A 24,748-nucleotide genomic window follows, 5' to 3' on the forward strand; every position below is an offset into this window, starting at 1 on the left:
AACCGAAACCGAACCTACCTCAAAAAGAACTAATCGCTCAGCACTAATATTTACAAAAGGAATACTTTTGCCAAATTGGATTTTCTGAACATTCTCACCAAGTTCCTCCATTAGGCAAACCATTAACAGGATTACATTGCCTATTGTGTAATAAAGATAACCTTTGACATTGAACAGCTACAGTGCTGCTCTTTATGTACACCCATTTAGCATCGTTCATACCCTCTAGTCTAAAGCCTTAGACCCACCCATCTCTTAAAGAATTCACATTGTAAGTACTTAAAAAACAAAGAAAAGATTTCAACATTAAAATATTTTATTAACTAAAGGTAGTAGCCACAATTAGGAAAAACTTTAAAAAACATAAAGGCTTAGGTAAAAACACTACCTAGGCCTGTATCATATAATTATCTGAGTGACTTTGGTTCAGGTGATGATATGAACAAAGGAATCTAGCCTGAGAGCATATTTCTGTCCAGCCCTTTAGAGCATTACAATGTAAAGTCCTGATCTTCTCAAAAATATACGGTACTGCACAAAAATACAGTGCATTTGGAAAGTACTCAGTACTTTTAACACAATTTGTTACATTGTAGCCTTATTCTAAAATGTATTAAATCATGTTTTTCCTAATTAATCTATACCCAATACCCCATAATGACAAAGCAAAAACAGGTTTTTAAAAATGTTTGCAAATGAATAAAAAAATGTACATGAATAAACATTTACATAATTATTCAGACACTTTACACAGTACTTTGTTGAAGCACCTTTGGCAGCGATTATAGCCTCGAGTCTTCTTGGGTATGACGCTACAAGCTTGGCACACCTGTATTTGGGGCGTTACCCATTCTAATCTGCATATCCTCTCAAGTTCTGTCAGGTTGGCTGGGGAGCGTTGCTGCACAGCTATTTTCAGGTCTCTCCAGAGATGTTCGATGGAGTCCTGGCTCTGGCTGGTACCACTCAAGGACATTGAGACCTGTTCCGAAACCACTCCTGCATTGTCTTGGCTGTGTGCTTAAGGTCATTGTCCTGTTGGTAGGTGAACCTTCGCCCCAGTTTGAGGTCCTGAGCTCTAAGGAGCAGGTTTTTATCAAGGATCTATCTTACCTTTGCTCCGTTCATCTTTTCCTTGATCCTGACTACTCTCCCAGTCCCTACCGCTGAAAAACATCCCCACATCATGATGCCGTCACCACCATGCTTCGGCGTAGGGATGGTGCCAGGTTTCCTCCATTCGTGACGCTTGGCATTCAGGCCAAGGAGTTAAATCTTATTTTCATCAGACCAGAAAATATTGTTTCTCATGGTCTGAGAGTTCTTCAGGTGCCTTTTGGCAAACTCCAAGCGGTCTGTCATGTGCCTTTTACTGAGGAGTGGCTTTCGTCTGGCCACTTTACCCTAAAAGCCTGACTGGTGGAGTGCTGCAGAGATGTTTGTCCTTCTGGGAGGTTCTCCCATCTCCACAGAGCAACTCTGGAGCTCTGTCAAAGTGACCATCAGGTTCTTGGTCACCTCCCTGACCGAGGCCCTTCTCCCCGATTGCTCAGTTTGGCCGGGCAGCCAGCTCTAGGAAGAGTTTTGGTGGTTCCAAGCTTCTTCCATTTAAGAGTGATGGAGGCCACCGTGTTCTTGGGGGCCTTCTATACTGAAGAAATGTTTTGGTACCCTTCCCCAGAGCTGTGCCTCGACACAATCCTGTCTCAGATCTCTACAGACAATTCCTTTGAACTCATGGCCTGGTGTTTGCTCTGACATGCGCTGTGAACTGTGGGATATATATAACACACACACACACACACACACACACACACATACAGAGGTGTGTGCCTTTCCAAATCATGTCCAATCAATTAAATGTACCACAGGTGGACTTCAATCAAATTGTAGAAACATCCAGGATGATCAATGGGAAAAGGATGCACCTGAACTCAATTCCGAGTGTCATTGCAAAGGGTCTGAATACTTCTGTAAATAAGATATTTCTGTTTTTATTGTTAATGCATATACAAAAAATTCTAAACTGTTTTTGCTTTGTCTTTATGGGGTATTATGTGTAGATTAATGAGGATGTTTGAAATAAATATTAGTATAAAGCGTAACGTAACAAATTGTGGAAAAAGTCAAGGGGTCTGAATACTTTTCAAATGCACTGTATCAACACAACAGGAAATGGTTTGATCTCACGTTTCATGAGCTGAAAGAAAATATCACAGAAATGTTCTGTATGCACAAAAAGCTTATTTCTCTCAAATGATGTGCACAAATTTGTTTACATCCTTGTTAGTTAGCATTTCTCATTTGCCAAGACAATCCTTCCATGCATGCTTCAGTTTTGCTTGCCTCGAAGCGAGCATAGAAGTAATTTAGCTCGTCTGGTTGGCTCGTGTCACTGGGCAGCTCGCGGTGGTGCTTCCCTTTTGTAGTCTAATAGTTTGCAAGCCCTGCCACATCCAACCTGCCCCAGTGCCTGTGTAGTACAATTCAATTTTAGTCCTGTATTGATGGTTTGCCTGTTTGTTGGAGGGTGTAGCGGGATTTCTTATAAGCTTCCGGGTTAGAGTCCCGCTGCTTGGAAGAGGCAGCTGTACCCTTTACCTCAGTGTGGATGTTGCCTGTAATCCAGTTGGTTGGGGGTATGTACGTGTGGTCACTGTGGGAATAACGTTATCAATGCACTTATTGATGAAGCCAGTGACTGATGTGGTGTACTTCTCAATGCCATTGGAGGATTCCCGGAACATATTACAGTCTGTGGTAGCAAAACAGTCCTGTAGCTTAGCATCTGCATCATCTGACCACTTCCTTATTGAGTGAGTCACTGGTGCTTCCTGCATAAGTTTTTGCTTCTAAGTGGGAATCAGGAGGATAGAATTATGGTCAGATTTGCCAAATGGAGAGTGAGGGAGAGCTTTGTATGCGTCTCTGTTTGTGGCATAAAGGTGGTTTAGAGTGTGTGTTTCCCCCCCCCCCCCCCCCCCCCCCCCTCTGGTTGCACATTTTAACATGCTGGTAGAAGGTAAAACGGATTTAAGTTTCCCTGCATTAAAGACCCCAGCCACTAGGATCCCCACCTCTGGATGAGTTTTTTCCTGTTTACTTATGGTCTTATACAGTATGGTCTTAGTGGCAGCATCAGTTTATGGTGGTAAATAGACAGCTATGAAAAATATAGTTAAAAACTGTCTAGGTAAATAGTGTGGTCTACAGCTTATCATGAGATACTCTACCTCAGGCGAGCAAAACCTTGAGACTTCCTTAATATTAGACTTTGTGCACAGACCACCATCCCTGGTCTTACCGGAGGCAACTGTTCTATCTTGCTGATGCAGCGTAAACCCCACCACCTGTATGTTATCCATGTCGTTGTTCAGCCACGACTTGATGAAACATAAGATATTACAGTTTTTAATGTCCCGTTGGTAGGATATTCGTGGACGTAACTCATCTATTTTGTTGGCTAATAGGACTGATGGTAGAGGCAGATTACCCACTCGCCGTCGGATCCTTACAAGGCACCCCGAACTACGTCCCTGATATGTCTCTTTCTCATGGGAATGACAGGGATTTGGGCCTTGTCGGATGTCTGATGTAAATATTTCGCATCCGACTTGTTAAAGAAAAAATCTTTGTCCAGTACGTGAGTAATCGCTGCCCTGATATCCAGAAGCACTTTTCGGTCATATGAGACTGTGGCAGAAACATTACGTACAAAATAAGTTGCGAAAAAAACACACACAATAAATAGCACAGTAAAACGGCAGCCATCTCAACCGGCGCCATGTCATACCAGGAAGATGATAAAACTGTAGGTTTGCACAACCGAAGAATTTCTGCACAAACTGTCAGGAATTGTCTCAGGGAAGCTCATCTGCATGCTCATTGTCCTCACCAGGGTCTTAACCTGACTGCAGTTTGGCGTCATAACTGACTTCAGTGGGCAAATGCTCACCTTCGATGACCACAGGCATGCTAGAGAAGTGTGCTCTTCCCAGTTTCAACTGTACTGGACAGATTGCAGGCGTTGTTGTCCAGCGGTTTGCTGATGTTAACGGTTATGGTATGGGCAGGCATAACCTATGGACAATGTACACCATTTTATCGTGACGAGATCCTAAGGCCCATTGTCATGCCATTTATCCGCTGCCATAACCTCATGTTTCAGCATGATAATGCATGGCCCCATGTCTCAAGGTTCTTGACACAAATCCTGGAAGCTGAAAATGTCCAGTTCTTCCATGGCCTGCATACTCACCTGACGTCACCCATTAAGCAGGTTTGGGATGCTCTGGCACAACCTGTACGACAGCGCGTTCCAGTTCGCACCAATATCCAGCAGGCTACAGACAATAGAAGCTGTAAAGGATGAAATCAAACAAAAATAGACCAAGTATTGAAACTTTGCATGACAAAATAACATTTATTGACCCCCAACTTCAAGCAATAAGCTAAAAGTACAAAGACAAAATACCTGTAATGTTTCTTGTTCTCCCTCGCTCATCTCCTACTTGTGGTGACAGCAGGTTTATGCTGAAAGACAAATTCCAGAAAAATAGGTTAAAACAATTAATTAATCCCCTATAGCTTGTTGTTGCCTGTTGACTGCTACAACTGTACTAAAATGCCCTTTACACACCAGTGGAGGTTAGTTTGAGGCGCTATACGAGGAAGGGCTCATTGTAACGTCTGGAATGGAATAAATGGAACAGAGGAAAAAAGTGGTTTCCGTGTGTTTGACAACGTTCCTTTTTTTCCATTCCTGACAATTAATTGAGTCCGTTCTCTTATACCTCCTCCCACCGGCCTCCTCTGGTACACACTCAACCTGCTTCAACCAAACAACCATCAATACTGAACGAAAATATAAACGCAACAATTTCAAAGATTTTACTGAGTTACAGTTCATATAAGGAAATCAGTCAATTTAAATAAATAAATTAGGCCCTAATCTATGGGGCGCAGCCATTATAACATGCATGAAAATGACACGTATATATATATATATATATATATATATATATGTATATGTATATGTATGTATATGTATATGTGTATGTGTATATGTATATGTGTATATATATGTATATGTATATGTGTATATATATGTATATGTATATGTGTATATATATGTATATGTATATGTGTATATATATATATGTATATATATATGTATATATATATGTATGTATATGTATATATATATATATATATGTATGTATGTGTTGCCAAAAAAATTATTGCTAAATGTTGAATTAATATGGAAATGACTAAAAGTAACTCCACTACAGAATAACTGTTATTCTTGGGAGGGGATAGGCCCACCCACCTGGGAGCCAGGCCCACCCATTTGGAAGCCGGAACCAGGCCCAGCCAATCAGAATGAGTTTTTTTCCCCCACTAAAGGGCTTTATTACAGATATAAATTCTCCTCAATTACATTAGCTGTCCAGATGTGGAGGTCCTGGGCTGGCGTTACATGTGGTTGTGAGGCCGGTTGAACGTACTGCCAAATTCTCAAAAACAATGTTGGAGGCGGCTTATTGTAAAGAAATTAACATCTGGCAACCGCTCTGGTGGACATGCCTGCAGTCAGCATGCCAATCTGTGGCGTTGTGTGACAAAACTGCACATTTTAGAGTGGCTTTTTATTGTCCGCAGCCCTATGTGCACCTGTGTAATGATCATGCTGTTTAATCAGCTTCTTGTCAGGTGGATGGTTTATCTTGGCAAAGGAGAAATGTGCACTAACAGGGATGTAAACAAGTTTGTGCACTATATGAGAGAGCTTTTTGTGCATATGGAACATTTCTGGATCCTTTTATTTCAGCTCATGAAACATGGAACCAACACTACATGAAGCGTTTTAAATTTTTGTTCAGTATATATTTAGCTTCATATTTACTAGCTGGCTAGATGTAAATGGTTTTCAGCTAGCTAGCCAGCTAATTGAATGTGCAAAAAAACCGAGCCTAGCTGGCATACATACGCAGCACGTGAGTTTAAAGTTTTGGGAAGATAATTTTCACCAAAATGCACCTTTTTTATAGTAAAAGCATTACATGCAAAATCACATTTGTGGTCACTTTTGAGAATGTCCCGGACTATGTTTGGAAGATTTATTTCTTGCACAGAATAGAATGTCAACTTTTGTACTATGGGGAATATTAGGTTGACATAGGCTAGTGCTTTTGCTGTTTGTTAGGCTAGCTAGCTAACAATACAAAAAAAGTAAATGTGAACAGTTCTAATATCTTCAGTATGCGCCTCAGAATTGGATTAGGCCACGCATAGTTGCGTCCCCGATGTGTCTTAACTTGTAGCCTGTGAAAAAGACCGGATCACGTGACTGAGAACCATGTGAGTGAGAGGTGCTTTGGCATGCAGCGGGGAGAAGGGAATTATAATTATTATATGCAGCCCAAGGGCACAACTGCAAAAAACATTGATTCTTTAGGGGTTTATGGCCACACAAAGGGGATGCAGCTTGGAAATTTGAGCCATTATCAAGTGCTTGTCAATTGTGAATGAGAGATATAGCCCAACATTTGTATCACAACTACAGTTGCATAAATTACTCTAAATTAAACAAATAAGAGTCACTGTTTCTTTGTTAACCGCTCAACACAGAATAGCCGCATGTCCGCACTCCCTCAAATCGTTTGTAGAAAATATCCTTTCTATTTTATTCAGCTGGGTTCAATTATATTCTTCATATTATAAAATAGTATAAAATAATGCCACGTAATTCTAAGAAAATCTTGTCTGCTAAATGAACTCATATAGTCATATAAGAGCCTAATATAAGGACAACGCAGAGTATGCTATTCTGTTCTTCTGAAAGACTACATTTTCTTCATGTTTCTTCAGACCTATCTAAAATAAATAATGGATTTATTGTGATGGTGTAGGCTATATTGCATGGTTTTATTAGACTTTTTAGAATGTAGATGTTCCAAAGGTCTGCATCAGTGGCTTGTGTGGAAGCCAGGATATGCAAAATGTGTTTAATTAACGATCAATTACTGTGAGACAGGCAGTTATTTGCTTGACAATCACCGGCTGACACAATTTCAACCCCACTCCCATCACACTCCCTCCATGCTTCATGATGTGGACAACACATGTGGAGATAATCCGTTCACCTACTCTGCATCTCATAAAGACCAAAAAATCTCACATTTGGACTCATCAGACCAAAGGAAAGATTTCCACTGGTCTAATGTCCATTGCTTGTGTTTCTTTGCCAAAGCAAGTCTCTTCTTATTATTGGTGTCCTTTTAGTAGTGGTTTCTTTGCAGAAATTTGATCATGAAGGCCTGATTCACGTCATCTCCTCTGAACAGTTGATGTTGAGATGTGTCTGTTACTTAAACTATGTGAAGCATTTATTTGGGCTGCATTCTGAGGTGCAGTTAATTCTCATCCTCAGCAGCACAGGTAACTCTGGGTCTTCCATTCATGTGTCGGACCTCATGAGAGCCAGTTTCATCATACAGTGGTTCCTTCTTCAAACGCTGTGAGCTTATACCGCGGGACTTAGAGGTACCCAGCATCAGGGCTTCATTGCTCCAGACCACCGCAAGGGGGAGTTGGAGCACTCATTATGCATTTGGGTCCCAAGGTTTTTATATAACCAATCATATTGAGTGGTTCCAATGACGATTTTGATGCGAGCCACCTGTCGCTGGTGACTTTCTTCAGCGAAGAGGGCTGACAACATGGTGGACGCTAAGTTAAGTAATTATAACGTCATAACAAGTCAAGAAAAACATTTCCAGTTGAAAGGAATATGTTACAGACAAACGATTGTGCATATTTTGTTGTCATCAAGTTCATTTATGAAAATCTATATTTAGCAAGTTTTTTTGTTTCTTTTTGTTCAGTCATATCCAATACCAGGTGTATCAAACTCCATTCTTTGAATGATGCTGTGTCTGCATGTATGTATTACAATTATACACTTCAACAGTGTTTACCACTCCTGCTCCTGGGACATCAATGATTACACATTGTAACTATGCAATAGATGGAACATGATTTAAGTAAAGGCTGATTTGTAATTCATATATACAGAATAAAAAACAGTAGCCACGAGAATGACACGTGGAAGAGAGCAGGAACGAGATGGGAGTAACAATCTAGGCTATTTGCTCTGAGACGGGCATAATATTGTAATGAAACAAGCAGGGAGCAGGTTTCGAGCCCTCAACATTCCAGCCCGAAGTCCAGCATGCTATCGACTGTGCCCAAATGTATTAATTGGGGTTGAGGCCGATTGTGGCTAAAAACACTTTATCAATTGGAATATTTAACATGTGGAAAGGGGAAAAAAATTCTTACTAGTTTTTCACAAGTGTAGCAGGATGGGCTATTAGCTGAATAGACTATTCAACTAAAGAATTGTCTCATAGCCGAGCTAGGTGTGTGTGACCCCCCCCCCCCCCAAGACAACAAGAGGGCGTAATTGGAGTCTATTTCTTCGGAGCCAAAACCTAAATAAAGTAACTAAGTCTACCTCAGCCAGCTATGAGGCTAAACAGTAGGATTAGGGAGTAGGATTTTTTTATTTTATTAGACCGACTTACAATTCCAACCGGTCTCCCGTCCGCATGGCACAGGGATTCTTTAGCTATAAATAGCCCAGTACTGTACTGCCGACCGTCACGTTGTACAGCGCCATATTTTCCGTTCCATCCTAACAGAAACCCAGAGGGTTTCAAATTAATTAAGCAAGTACCAGTCAAAAGTTTGGACACCTACTCATTCCAGGATTTTTCTATATTTTTACTATTTTCTACATTAGTATTATTCTACAAAGACATCACAACTGTAGCAGGTGTAGCCATCATGCAAATGTTTTCTATTAGCAGGACAATAGACTATGACCCGGCTACTGTTGTGAAAATTCCTCAACTTGCAATGTTTTCGATGCTTATGTACTCTATAGTGTTACATTTCTAACTCAAAACAGCAGTACAGTATTTATTCATAAACATCTTTATGCTTTTGTTAATACAATTATGAGAAAAGACTTTCAAATGCGAATGTTTATATTAACTAGATTTTAGTCACTTTTCCACCCAGCTCCACGACCACAGGTAAAACCTTGCTGAGATTATCAATGTATTTGTTACGTTGTTGTATCGTCAATTTCTCTAGCCAAAACATCTTGATGGCCTTGACTAGTTCATCTTTGCCTGTCGGCTTGGCACAGTTATGGATGAATGTTTTCAGTTGATGCCAAACAAGTTCTATCGGGTTTAAATCAGGAGACCTACGTGTAGCTATTTCCTCCAAGGCAATCAAACAAGCTAACCGTCAGTAGAGACAGTAGAGTCACAATTCAACGGCTCAGACACAAGACTTTTATGTGGCAGGGTCTACAATCACAGACTTCAAAAAGAAAACCAGACCCGTCGCGGACCCCGATGTCTGGGAGCAAGACAAACTTAACAACTTCTTTGCTCGCTTTGAGGACAATAGTGCCACCAACATGGCCCGCTACCAAAACCTGCAGGCTATCCTTCACCGCAGCCAACGTGAGTAAAACATTTAAACGTGTTAACCCTCGCAAGGCTGCCGGCCCAGACGGCATCCCGAGCCGCGTCCTCAGAGCATGCGCAGATCAGCTGGCTGGTGTGTTTATGGGCATATTCAATCAATCCCTGTCCCAGTCTGCTGTTCCCACATTCTTCAAGAGGGCCACCATTGTTCCTGTTCCCAATAATGCAAAGTTGTAACTGAACTAAATGACTATCGCCCCGCAGCACTCACTTCTGTCATCATGAAGTGCTTTGAGAGACTATTCAAGGATCATCTCACCTCCACACTACCTGACACCCTAGACCCACTCCAATTTGCTTACCATCCCAATAGGTCCACAGATGACGCAATCACACTGCACACTGCCCTAACCCATCTGGACAAGAGGAAACTGGGTCCTGGACTTTCTGACGGGACGCCCCCAGGTGGTGAGGGTAGGCAACATCTCCACCCCGCTGATCCTCAACACTGGGGCCCCACAAGGGTGCGTTCTCATGACCCATGACTGCGTGGCCAAGCACGCCTCCAACTCAATCATCAAGTTTGCAAACAACACAACAGTGGTAGGCTTGATTACTAACAACGACGAGACGGCCTACAGGGAGGAGGTGAGGGCCCTCGGAGTGTGGTGTCAGGAAAATAACCTCACACTCAAGGTCAACAAAACTAAGGAGATGATTGTGAACTTCAGGAAACAGCAGAGGGCGCCCCCTCCATCCACATCGATGGGACAGTAGTGGAGAGGGAAGGAAGTTTTAAGTTCCTCGGCGTACACATCACGGACAAACTGAAATGGTCCACCCACACAGACAGCATGGTGAAGAAGGCGCAACAGCACCTCTTCAACCTTAGGAGGCTGAAGAAATTTGGCTTGTCACCAAAAACACTCAAACTTTTACAGATGCACAATCGAGGGCATCCTGTATCACCACCTGGTACGGCAACTGCACAACCATAAGGCTCTCCAGTGGGCAGTGAGGTCTGCACAACGCATCACCGGGGGCAAAATACCTGCCCTCCAGGACACCTACACCACCCGATGTCACAGGAAGGCCAAAAAGATCATCAAGGACAACAACCACCCGAGCCACTACCTGTTCACCACGCTATCATCCAGAAGGTGAGGTCAGTACAGGTGCAACAAAGCTGGGACCGAGAGACCGAAAAACAGCTTCTATCTCAGACTGTTAAACTGCCATCACTAACATTGGGTGGCTGCTGCTAACATACTGACTCAAATCTCTAACAACTTTAACAATTAAATATTGGATGTAAATGTATCACTAGTCACTTTAAACAATGCCACTTTATATAATGTTTACATACAAGATGAGTGAAGTAGGGTATAAACTGTACTCTATACCATCTACTGCATCTTGCCTATGTCGTTTGGCCATCGCTCGCTCATCCATATATTTATATGTACATATTCTTATTCATTCCTTTACACTTGTGTGTATAAGGTAGTTGTAGTGAAATTGCTAGTTATTGCTGCATGGTTGGAACTAGAAGCACAAGCATTTCGCTACACTCGCATTAAAATCTTCTAACCATGTCTAATCTAAAATTAGATTTGATTTAGATTTTTTTATATATAGTGTAGGCCTACCGAAGGTGTTGTAGGTCTTATTTATTTTTATTTAACCTTTATTTTACTACATAAAGGTCTACTTACTCTGCTGGCGTCTTGACCCAGTTTATGTCCTCATTTGCAATGCAAACCTGGGCAGCAGTATGTTTTGGGTCTTTGTCTGCATTTGGAGAAGAAAGAAAAATACATTTATCCTAACAGCGAAAATTAGGTACAATAATAGAAATATACATGTAAATAGGCCTAAACGTAACATAATCTTGCTATAATCCTACCTTGAAAGAAATGTTGGGTTAGCATATCTCATGTCTCTTGATTTCTTCCTCAAAGAAATCTCGTGCCATGATACCTGAAAAAGAAGGCAAGAGAGAATTATTTTGCAACACATTCCGTGAGGTGTTGGCTACAATATTTTCTGTACCTTTAGCTTTGTAAATAGCCAAACTTACCATAAAATATCAAATATGGGCCTGGTCCCTGGCGAAAATTGACCACCACCCATGGAATTTGAGCGAATGCTTGGGACTCGGCTTGCTTGACCGTTTTCCTTTTTTTTTCTGTAGCAATTTTGAGCAAATTGCTCAAGGGCCATGGTTGATTCATCTGTAAAGATAACATTATTGAATGTTTCGCCAGCTTTGATCCATGCCTGGGCCTACAGGACGCAAAGTCCTTTGTCAGACGAATCATTGGGTCAAAACTACAGAACAGTACAAAATAAGCGAACACACATGGTTAATGTTCTGATAATTAAAATATACAGTGCCTTGCGAAAGTATTCGGCCCCCTTGAACTTTGCGACCTTTTGCCACATTTCAGGCTTCAAACATAAAGATATAAAACTATTTTTTTGTGAAGAATCAACAACAAGTGGGACACAATCATGAAGTGGAACGACATTTATTGGATATTTCAAACTTTTTTAACAAATCAAAAACTGAAAAATTGGGCGTGCAAAATTATTCAGCCCCCTTAAGTTAATACTTTGTAGCGCCACCTTTTGCTGCGATTACAGCTGTAAGTCGCTTGGGGTATGTCTCTATCAGTTTTGCACATCGAGAGACTGACATTTTTTCCCATTCCTCCTTGCAAAACAGCTCGAGCTCAGTGAGGTTGGATGGAGAGCATTTGTGAACAGCAGTTTTCAGTTCTTTCCACAGATTCTCGATTGGATTCAGGTCTGGACTTTGACTTGGCCATTCTAACACCTGGATATGTTTATTATTGAACCATTCCATTGTAGATTTTGCTTTATGTTTTGGATCATTGTCTTGTTGGAAGACAAATCTCCGTCCCAGTCTCAGGTCTTTTGCAGACTCCATCAGGTTTTCTTCCAGAATGGTCCTGTATTTGGCTCCATCCATCTTCCCATCAATTTCATCTTCCCTGTCCCTGCTGAAGAAAAGCAGGCCCAAACCATGATGCTGCCACCACCATGTTTGACAGTTGGGATGGTGTGTTCAGCTGTGTTGCTTTTACGCCAAACATAACGTTTTGCATTGTTGCCAAAAAGTTCAATTTTGGTTTCATCTGACCAGAGCACCTTCTTCCACATGTTTGGTGTGTCTCCCAGGTGGCTTGTGGCAAACTTTAAGCAAAACTTTTTATGGATATCTTTAAGAAATGGCTTTCTTCTTGCCACTCTTCCATAAAGGCCAGATTTGTGCAATATACGACTGATTGTTGTCCTATGGACAGAGTCTCCCACCTCAGCTGTAGATCTCTGCAGTTCATCCAGAGTGATCATGGGCCTCTTGGCTGCATCTCTGATCAGTCTTCTCCTTGTATGAGCTGAAAGTTTAGAGGGACGGCCAGGTCTTGGTAGATTTGCAGTGGTCTGATACTCCTTCCATTTCAATATTATCGCTTGCACAGTGCTCCTTGGGATGTTTAAAGCTTGGGAAATCTTTTTGTATCCAAACCGGCTTTAAACTTCTTCACAACAGTATCTCGGACCTGCCTGGTGTGTTCCTTGTTCTTCATGATGCTCTCTGCGCTTTTAACGGACCTCTGAGACTATCACAGTGCAGGTGCATTTATACGGAGACTTGATTACACACAGGTGGATTGTATTTATCATCATTAGTCATTTAGGTCAACATTGGATCATTCAGAGATCCTCACTGAACTTCTGGAGAGAGTTTGCTGCACTGAAAGTAAAGGGGCTGAATAATTTTGCACGCCCAATTTTTCAGTTTTTGATTTATTAAAAAAGTTTAAATAAATGTCGTTCCACTTCATGATTGTGTCCCACTTGTTGTTGATTCTTCACAAAAAAATACAGTTTTATATCTTTATGTTTATCTATGTTTATCTTTATGTTTGAAGCCTGAAATGTGGCAAAAGGTCGCAAAGTTCAAGGGGGCCGAATACTTTCGCAAGGCACTGTATATATTTATATATAAACATTTCTTACAGGGCCTTTCCATAAGTCCACGCAAGTTTCTTCAACTGTCTTCTGACTGTAATTAGAGCGATGTTGATGTGATGTCAGCAGATTACAGATTGCCTTTGCCAATTGCTCATCATCTTCATGAATATAAGCAAGTGATATCTGCTAAATAATCAAGTTTGGTTTCTCCATAAATAAACAATTCTAAATAACTGACGGGCTTTATTTACAAATTAGTGAGTGTCTCACCCCATGTTCAATAATTGCCTTTTTCTCACTCTAGGTTAAATGAAAACGAAATCTCCAAAATGTTGTTACTTTTTAAACAAAGCCATTTACTATTAATTAATTTAGAATGATATAAAAGCCCCTTAGAATCTGTGAGAATATCTGAGAATATCTAATGAAAAATCCACCTTAGATATTTATTTAGAGGCCTCCAATCCTCTAAATGTAATTGTTTTTTATATATAAGTTAGGCCTACCATAAGGCGAAAGGAGTCTCACTAGTGTTGAGTAATGTACTGTTCAAAATGGTGTAGTACTTATTTATTTATAGAGCATATTGAAGTTAGAAGCAAAATCTTCAATTTTTAGCACCGTTTCGTACTGCTCTGAGGCAAGCATGGGGACTGGTCTTGATAAATCAATTATTTTTTATTTTCACTTAATCTCTGGTTGGGTATTAGTTAGACAAGAATTAGAAAATTCGGGTGCAGAAATGTTATGCCCTTAGTGTAACCTTTATTTAACTAGGCAAGTCAGTTATGAACAAATTCTTATTTACAAGGACAGCCTACTCCTTCCTCCTGTTATACAAATTTCTTAATCAATCTCATATACTATTTTATTACAATAAAGGTTTTAAATTCTATGTTAATTCCAATACGGAAGACTATCAAATGCTTCTCAAAGATGTCATCTGGTGGTCAAACTAGCAATAACTTGCATTAACAGAAAAAAAGGCTGACAAATAGAAAACGTGCCACAGAATGCTACAGCAGCCCTCAAGGTGTGCCACAGTATGATGCAACTTTTTAAAGGAGGAACCACTGTAGCGCTTGATGGTTTTTGCGACTGCACTTGAAGAAACTTTCAAAGTTATTCATTTTCCGTGTTGACTGACCTTCATGTCTTAAGGTAATGATTGACTGTAGTATCTATTTGCTTATTTGAGCTTTTTCTTGTCATAATATGGACTTGGTCTTTTACCAAATAGGGTGATCTTCTGTACACAGTACCACCCCTATCTTGTATACCAACCCTAACTTGTCACAAACCAACTGATTGGCTCAAACACATTAAGAAGGAAAGAAATTCCACAAACTAACTTTCAACAAGGCACACTTGTTAATTGAAATGCATTCCAGGTGACTACCTCATGAAGCTGGTTGAGAAAATGCCAGGAGTGTGTGAAGCTGTCATCAAGGCAAAGGGTGGCTACTTGGAAGAATCTCAAATATAAAATATATTTTGATATGTTTAACACTTTTTTTTGTTACTACATGATTCCATATGTGTGTTTTCAAGGTTTTGATGTCTTCACTATTATTCTACAATGTAGAAAATAGTTTTTTTTAAATGGAATGAGGATGTGTGTCTAAACTTGTGATTGGTACTGTACATTCAAATTAATTTGAGATAGGGCTGGGCACTGTCACGTCAGCGTACTCAGATCCTGTATTTCTCACACAGGTGCTTGGTAAAACAAGACAGCCATGCTCCCATGTGCATGTCCTTCCACATTCCAATTTGACCATGTTTTTTGTCCCTCAGGATGACCCATACATGATAGCAGACCCTCGCTATGGCAGATATGAAGGAGCCAACCCAGCCTACCCCCCATACAGAGAGCCCCAGCCAGAGAGACCCAGCTCCAGAACCAGCCAGTACTCAGACAGACCCTCCTCCAGGTACTAGTGTAATTCTCCACTGACCAGTAACAGTACCCTATTACCAATGCAAACTGTGGAGAAATGTGTGCATGCGTGTTACAGCTGTACTGTTTACGTGGGTGGGTTGGATGGTAAAAATTCCCACGCACCTCCATTGACAGTTTGGGACTGGAAAAGCCTTTGTGTGTGTAGTTGCTTTAGGGCCTAACGTTTAGGTAAGTACCACCTGTAACTGTCAGTTAGTTGAAGAACCTATCGTCTGACCTTTTTGACCACCCCTCCGTGAGCTTTTGGACACTCAATCCTCCCTGTTTTCTGAATATCCCAGGCAAGGTTTCCCCCCTGAAGAATATCAGAGAGCTAACCGAAGTGCTTATGATGACTACTATGCAGAGTATTACAAAAACCAGTACGGAGGTAAGAGGAACAGTACCAACCACCAATGGCTTAGTTACATTGCGATAACTATGGTAGAAAGTTAGGTAAAACTTACAAAACCTACAATTATTACTATACATAGAAATTTACATTTGGTTATTCCTAACTTACACTGAGTGTACAAAACATTAAAAACACCTTTGTAATATTGAGTTCCACCCCATCCTGTTGCCCTCAGAACAGCCTCAATTTGTCAGGGCATGGACCTACAGTGCATTCGGAAAGTATTTTAACCTCTTGACTTTTTCCACATTTTGATACGTTACATTCTTATTCTAAAATGTATTAAATTGTTTTTTTCCCCCTCATCAATCGACACACACCCCATTATGACGAAGCAAAAACAGGTTGTTTTTTGCAAATTTTTTGTTTATTTTTAAAGAAGCTTTAATATATATTTTTTTCAATTACTTTTCCCCCCCAATTTCGTGGTATCCAATTGGTAGTTACAGCCTTGTGTCATCGCTGCCACTGCCATACGGACTCGGGAGAGGCTGACGGTCGAGAGCTGTGCGTCCTCCGGAACACAAGCCAGCTAGCACTGTGATGCAGTGCCTTAGATCACTTGGGAGGCACTGAAATATTACATTTACATATGTATTCAGACCCTTTACTCAGTACTTTGTTGAAGCACCTTTTGCAGCGATTAGAGCCTTGAGTCTTCTTCGGTATGACGCTACAAGCTTGGCACACCTGTATTGGGGGCGTTTCTCCCATTCTTCTCAAGCTCTGTCAGGTTGGAGGGGGAGCGTCGCTGCACAGCTATTTTCAGGTCTCCAGAGATGTTTGAAGTTCGGGCTCTGCCTGGGCCACTCAAGGACATTCAGAGACTCCCGAAACCATTCCTCCGTTGTCTTGGCTGTGTGCTTAGGGTTGTTGTACTGTTGGAAGGTGAACCTTTGCCCCAGTCTGAGGTCCTTAGCGCTTTAGAGCTCAGGACTAGTCTGCCAGTCTGCAGCTGAAAAAATCCCCACAGCATAATGCCTCTACCACCATACTTAACCGTAGAGATGGTGCCAGGTTTCCTCCAGACGTGGCGCTTGGCATTCAGGCCAAGGAGTTCAATCTTGGTTTCATTAGACCAGAGAATCTTGTTTCTCATGGCCTTTTGGCAAACTCCGAGCAGGCTGTCATGTGCCTTTTTCTGAGGAGTGGCTTCCGTCTGACCACTCTATCATCAAGGCCTGATTGGTGGAGTGCTGCAGAGATGGTTGTCCTTGAAGGTTCTCCCATCTCCTCTGATGAACTCTGGAGTTCTGTCAGATTGACCATCGGGTCTTGGTCAAATTTGATTTGTCACATACATGTTTAGCAGATGTTATTGTGGATGTGGTGAAATGCTTGTTTTTCTAGCTCCAACAATTCACAACAATACACACAACCTAAAACTAAAAGAATGGAATTAAGGAATATATAAATATTAGGATGAGCAATGTTGGAGTGGCATAGACTACTGTCTATGCCACTCCAACATTGCTCATCCTAATATCACATACTTGTGAGATAAGTAAAGCAAAAATATGTGAACATTATTAAAGTAAAACATTTTAGGGTCTTCCTCTGACACTGCCTGGTATAGAGGTCCTGGATGGAAGGAAGCTTGGCCCCGGTGATGTACTGGGGCCGTACGCACTACCCTCTGTAGTAGAGGTCGACCGATTTATTATTCTTTTTGATACCGATTTTATTGGAGTACCAAAAAAAGCCGATACCGATTAATCTGCCGTTTTTTAAAATATTTATATTTGAGAAACACAAGCATTTCGCCACGTCTGCTAAACATATATTTATATTTGTAATGATGACAATTACAACAATACTGAATTAACACTAACTTAATATAATACATAAGTAAAATCAATTTAGTCACATATAAATAATGAAACATGTTCAATTTGGTTTAAATAATGCGAAAACCAAGTGTTGGAGAAGAAAGTAAAAGTGCAATATGTGCCATGTAAAAAAGCTAACGTTTGAGTTCCTTGCTCAGAACATGAGAACATATGAAAGCTGGTGGTTCCTTTTAACATGAGTCTTCAATTTTCCCAGTTAAGAAGTTTTAGGTTGTCGTTATTATGGGACTATTTTTCTCTATGCCATTTGTATTTCATATATCTTTCACTATTGGATGTTCTTTTAGGCACTAGAGTATTGCCAGCCTAATCTCAGGAGTTGATAGGCTTGAAGTCCTAAACAGCGCTGTGCGTCAAGCATTGCAAAGAGCTTCTGGCAAACGCAGGAAGTTCTGTTTGAATGAATGCTTATGAGCCTGCTACTGCCAATCACCACTCAGTCAGACTGCTATATTAAATCATAGACTTAATTATAATATAATACACACATATGAGCCTTTGGTCATTTAACATGGTCAAATACGGAAACTCATTTCGAAAACAACACGTTTATTCTTTCAGTGAAATACGGAACCGTTCCGTATTTTATCTAACGGGTGGCAACCCTAAGTCTAAATATTGCTGTTACATTGCACAACCTTCAATGTTATGTCATAATTATATAAAATTCTGGCAAATTAATTACGGTCTTTGTTAAGGAAGAAATGGTCTTCACACAGTTCGCAATGAGCCAGGCGGCCCAAACTGTTGCATATTTATATATTTATTTATTTATTTTTATTTCACCTTTATTTAACCAGGTAGGCAAGTTGAGAACAAGTTCTCATTTACAATTGCGACCTGGCCAAGATAAAGCAAAGCAGCTCGACACATACAACGACACAGAGTTACACATGGAGTAAAACAAACATACAGTCAACAATACAGTATAAACAAGTCTATATACGATGTGAGCAAATGAGGTGAGATAAGGGAGGTAAAGGGGAAAAAGGCCATGGTGGCAAAGTAAATACAATATAGCAAGTAAAACACTGGAATGGTAGATTTGCAATGGGAGAATGTGCAAAGTAGAAATAAAAATAATGGGGGTGCAAAGGAGCAAAATAAATAAATAAATTAAATACAGTAGGGAAAGAGGTAGTAGTTTGGGCTAAATTATAGGTGGGCTATGTACAGGTGCAGTAATCTGTGAGCTGCTCTGACAGTTGGTGCTTAAAGCTAGTGAGGGAGATAAGTGTTTCAAGTTTCAGAGATTTTTGTAGTTCGTTCCAGTCATTGGCAGCAGAGAACTGGAAGGAGAGGCGGCCAAAGAAAGAATTGGTCCTGGGGGTGACTAGAGAGATATACCTGCTGGAGCGTGTGCTACAGGTGGGAGATGCAATGGTGACCAGCGAGCTGAGATAAGGGGGGACTTTACCTAGCAGGGTCTTGTAGATGACATGGAGCCAGTGGGTTTGGCGACGAGTATGAAGTGAGGGCCAGCCAACGAGAGCGTACAGGTTGCAATGGTGGGTAGTATATGGGGCTTTGGTGACAAAACGGATTGCACTGTGATAGACTGCATCCAATTTGTTGAGTAGGGTATTGGAGGCTATTTTGTAAATGACATCGCCAAAGTCGAGGATTGGTAGGATGGTCAGTTTTACAAGGGTATGTTTGGCAGCATGAGTGAAGGATGCTTTGTTGCGAAATAGGAAGCCAATTCTAGATTTAACTTTGGATTGGAGATGTTTGATATGGGTCTGGAAGGAGAGTTTACAGTCTAACCAGACACCTAAGTATTTGTAGTTGTCCACGTATTCTAAGTCAGAGCCGTCCAGAGTAGTAATGTTGGACAGGCGGGTTGGTACAGGTAGCGATCGGTTGAAGAGCATGCATTTAGTTTTACTTGTATTTAAGAGCAATTGGAGGCCACGGAAGGAGAGTTGTATGGCATTGAAGCTTGCCTGGAGGGTTGTTAACACAGTGTCCAAAGAAGGGCCAGAAGTATACAGAATGGTGTCGTCTGTGTAGAGGTGGATCAGAGACTCACCAGCAGCAAGAGCGACCTCATTGATGTATACAGAGAAGAGAGTCGGTCCAAGAATTGAACCCTGTGGCACCCCCATAGAGACTGCCAGAGGTCCGGACAGCAGACCCTCCGATTTGACACACTGAACTCTATCAGAGAAGTAGTTGGTGAACCAGGCGAGGCAATCATTTGAGAAACCAAGGCTGCCGAGTCTGCCGATGAGGATGTGGTGATTGACAGAGTCGAAAGCCTTGGCCAGATCAATGAATACGGCTGCACAGTAATGTTTCTTATCGATGGCGGTTAAGATATCATTTAGGACCTTGAGCGTGGCTGAGGTGCACCCATGACCAGCTCAGAAACCAGATTGCATAGCAGAGAAGGTATGGTGAGATTCGAAATGGTCGGTAATCTGTTTGTTGACTTGGCTTTCGAAGACCTTAGAAAGGCATGGTAGGATAGATATAGGTCTGTAGCAGTTTGGTCAAGAGTGTCACCCCCTTTGAAGAGGGGGATGACCGCAGCTGCTTTCCAATCTTTGGGAATCTCAGACGACACGAAAGAGAGGTTGAACAGGCTAGTAATAGGGGTGGCAACAATTTTGGCAGATAATTTTAGAAAGAAAGGATCCAGATTGTCTAGCCCGGCTGATTTGTAGGGGTCCAGATACCCATATGTCCATATACCCTGACGCAAGATGCGCTTTTGTTAAATAATCACCCGTTTGGCGAAGTCGGCTGTGATTCAATGATAAATGAATAGGCACCGCATTGATTATATGCAACGCAGGACAAGCTAGTTAAACTACTAATGTCATCAACCATGTGTAGTTAACTAGTGATCATGTTTTGATGTTTTTTTAAATATAAGATAAGTTTAATGCTAGTTAGCAACTTACCTTGGCTACTTGCTGCACTCGCGTAACATGTGTTCGGCCTGCAGTTTCCTCGTGGATTTGCAATGGAATCGGCCATAATTGGCGTCCAAAAATGCAGATTACCGATGGTTATGAACTTGAAATCGGCTCTAATTAATCGGCCATTCCAATGAATCGGTTGACCTCTACTCTGTAGTGCCTTGCGGTCGGAGGCCAAGCAGTTGCCATACCAGGCAGTGATGCAACCTGTCAGGATGCTCTCGATGGTGCAGCTGTAGAACCTTTCGAGGATCTGAGGACCCATGCTAAATCTAGGTCTCCTGAGGGGGAATAGGTTTTGTCATGCCATCTTTCACGACTGGTGTGCTTTGACCGTTGTTTGTTTGTTTGGTGATGTGGATGCCAAGGAACTTGAAGCTCTCAACCTGCTGCACTACAGCTTGTCGATGAGAATGGGGGTGTGCTCAGTCCTCCTTTTCCTTTAGTCCACGATCATCTCCTTTGTCTTGATCCCGTTGAGGGAGAGGTTGTTGTCCTGGCACCACACGGTCAGGTCTCTGACAACCTCCCTATAGGTTGTCTCACTGTTGTCGTGATCAGGCCTACCACTGGTGTTGGAGTCGTACCTGGCCGTACAGTTATGAGTGAACAGAGAACAGGAGGGGTCTGAGCACGCAACCCTGAGGGGCCCCTATGTTGAGGATGAGCGTGGCGGATGTGTTGTTACCTGCCCTTCTAGTCTACCATTATTGAAATGGCCAGTGATTTCAAGTATGTATATGTGGCAGCAGGCTCTAAGGTGCAGGGTTACGTAACTGGGTGGACGTTGCCTAGTGATGGCTATTTAAGTCTGATGGCCTTGAGAAAGATGTTTTTCAGTCTCTTGGTCCCAGCTTTGAAGCACCTGTACCTACCCCTGGATGATAGCGGGGTGAACAGGCAGTGGCTTGGGTGGTTTTGCACTTGATGATCTTTTTGACCTTCCTGTGACATCAGGTGCTGTAGGTGTACTGGAGGGCAGGTAGTTTTCCCCCGATGATGCGTTGGGTAGACCGCACCACCCTCTGGGGAGGTTTGCGGTTGCGGGCTGTGCAGTTGCCGTACCAGTCGGTGATACAGCCCGACAGGATGTATTCACCTGTAAAAGTTTGAGGGTCTTATGTGCCAAGCCAAATTTCTTCAGCCTCCTGAGGTTGAAGAGGCACAGTTGCGCCTTCACCACGCTGTCTGTGTGGGTGGACCATTTCAGATCGGCAGTGATGTGTATGCGGAGGAACTTGAGTCTTTCCACCTGCTTCACTGTGGATGTGGATAGGGGCGTGCTTACTTCTGCTGTTTCCTGAAGTCCACGATCAGCTCCTTTTTGTTTTGTCGACATTGAGTGAGAGGTTATTTTCCTGGTACCACATTCCCAGGGCCCTCACCTCTCTTACCGCCCCGTAGCACTCACGTCGGTAGCCATGAAGTGCTTTGAAAGGCTGGTCATGGCTCACATCAACAGTATCCTCCGGGATACACTAGGGCCAATCCAATTCGCATCCCACCGCAACAGATCCACAGATGACACAATCTCAGTCGCACTCCACACTGCCCTTTCCCACCTGGACAAAAGGAACACCTATGTGAGAATGCTGTTCCTTGACTACAGCTCAGTGTTCAACATCATAGTGCCAACGAAGCTCATCACTAAGCTAAGGACACTGGGACTGAACACCAGCCTCTGCAAATGGATCCTGGACTTCTTGACGGGCCGCCCCCAGGTGGTAAGGGTAGGCAACAACACGTCTGCCACGCTGATCCTGACACTGGGGCCCCTCGGGTGTGTACTTAGTCCTCTCCTGTACTCCCTATTCACCCACTACTGCGTGGCCAAGCACGAATCAAATCAAAGTTTATTTGTCACGTGCGCCTAGTACAACAGGTATAGACGTCAGTGAAATGCTTACTTACTCCAACACCATTAAGTTTGCTGACAACACAACAGTGGTAGGCCTTATCACAGAAAATGATGAGACAGCCTATAGGGAGGAGGTCTAAGACCTGGCAGTGTGGTGCCAGGACTACAACCTCTCCCTCGACGTGAGCAAGACAAAGGAGCTGGTCGTGGACTACAAGAGAAGGCGGGCCGAACATGCCCTCATTAACATTGGCTGGGCTGTAGTTGAGCGGGTCAAGAGTTTCAAGTTCCTTGGTGTCCACATCACCAACAAACTATCATGGTCCAAACACACCAAGACAAGTCGTGAAGAGGACACGACAACCTACCCAAAAAGATTTGGCATGGGTCTTCAGGTCCTCAAAGTTCTACAGCTGCACGATCGAGAGCATCCTGACAGGTTGCATCACTGCCTGGAATGGCAACTGCTCGGCCTCCAACCACAAGGCGCTACAGAGGGTAGTGCATACGGCCCATACATCGCTGGGGCCAAGCTTCCTGCCATCCAGGACCTACATAATAGATGGTGTCAGAGGAAAGCCCATAAAATTGTCAGACTCCGGGCACCCATTTTCTCTGCTACCGCACGGCAAGCAGTATCGGAGTGCCAAGTCTAGGCCCAAAAGGATCCTTAACCTGCCTGGGAACGGGGAACCCCTCGCCAACAGCCAGTGAAATTACAGGGTGCCAAATTCAAACAAGAAATCTCATAAATACATTTCTCAAACATACAACTATTAGGCACCATTTTAAAGATAAAATTATCTTTAATCTAGCCACAGTGTATGATTTCAAAAGGCTTTACAGCGAAAGCTCCACAAACGATTGTTCGGTCACCACCAAGTCACAGAAAAACACAGCCATTTTTCCAGCCAAAAAGAGTTGTCACAAAAAGCAGAAATATAGATTAAATTAATCACTAACTTTTGATGATCTTCATCAGATGACACTCATAGGACTTCATGTTACACAAAACATGTATGTTTTGTTCGATGAAGTGAATATTTATATCCAAAAATCTCCTTTTACATTGACGTGGTATGTTCAGTAGTTCCAGAACATGCTGTGATTTTGCAGAGAGCCACATCAATTCACAGAAATACGCATAATAAATATTGATAATAGATACAACTATTATACGTGGAACTTTAGATAAACTTCTCCTTAAATCAACCGCTGTGTCAGATTTCAAAAAAACTTTACGGAAAAAGCATACCATGCAATAATCTGAGTACGGCGGTCAGAGCCCAAAGCAGCCAAAGAAATATCTGCCATGTTGTGTAGTCAACATCAGTCAGAAATAGCATTATAAATATTCACTTACCTTTGATGATCTTCATCAGAATGCACTCCCAGGAATCCCAGTTCCACAATAAATGTTTTGATTTGTTCGATAAAGTTAATAATTTGTCTAAACACCTTCTGTTAGCGCGTTTCGTAAACAAATCGAAACTCACGAGGCACGGGCAAGTCCAGCGCAAAGGTCGGACGAAAATCCCAAAAAGTTGCTGGTCGTAGAAACATATCAAACGATGTATAAAATCAATCTTTATGATGTTTTTATCATAAATCTTCAATAATGTCCCAAACGGAGAATTCCTTTGTCTGTAGAAAAGCAATGGAACGAGAGGTAACTTTCTCATGACCGCGTGTCACAAGCCCGTGGCTCTCTGCCAGACCTCTGACTAATTCCCCTCTCATTCAGCACCCCTTCACAGGAGAAGCCTGAAACAATGTTCTAAAGACTGTTGACATCTAGTGGATGCCTTAGGAAGTGCAACATGACCAATATCCCACTATCTTCAATAGGGGCTGAAAAACTGAAAAACTTGAAAAACTACAAACCTCAGATTTCCCACTTCCTGGATGGATTTTTTTCTCAGGTTTTTGCCTGCCATATGAGTTATGTTATACTCAGACATCATTCAAACAGTTTTAGAAACTTCAGAGTGTTTTCTATCCAAAACTACGTATAATATGCATATATTAGCATCTGGGACTGAGTAGGAGGTAGTTTACTCTGGGCACGATTTTCAACCAGAAGTGAAAATGCTGCCCCCTAGCCCAAACAGGTTAACAGCTTTTAGCCCCAATCCATAAGACTGGTAAACAATTAATAAATTGGCCACTGGACTATTTACTGCACTGTTGGTTAAGGGCTTGTAGGTAAGCATTTTGCGGTAAGGTCTACACTTTTTGTATTTGGCGC

General features: G+C 42.0%; 1 protein-coding gene across 16 annotated transcripts in view; it reads left to right on the top strand.

The window, feature by feature from the left end:
• The window catches only part of sec16a (SEC16 homolog A, endoplasmic reticulum export factor), a 73,637-nt gene that overhangs the window by 6,644 nt on the left and 42,245 nt on the right, over positions 1 to 24,748 (top strand). For all 16 annotated transcript variants that reach the window (XM_036977742.2, XM_090235082.1, XM_090235086.1 and 13 more), the window contains 2 exons: positions 15,306 to 15,442; positions 15,753 to 15,841. In XM_036977742.2, coding sequence (XP_036833637.2) covers positions 15,306 to 15,442; positions 15,753 to 15,841 — 226 coding nt within the window. The remainder of the gene's footprint in view (positions 1 to 15,305; positions 15,443 to 15,752; positions 15,842 to 24,748) is intronic.

Source organism: Oncorhynchus mykiss, chromosome 5, assembly GCF_057628025.1.
Source record: "Oncorhynchus mykiss isolate SJ-2025 chromosome 5, ASM5762802v1, whole genome shotgun sequence".
Taxonomy (NCBI): Eukaryota; Metazoa; Chordata; class Actinopteri; order Salmoniformes; family Salmonidae; genus Oncorhynchus; species Oncorhynchus mykiss.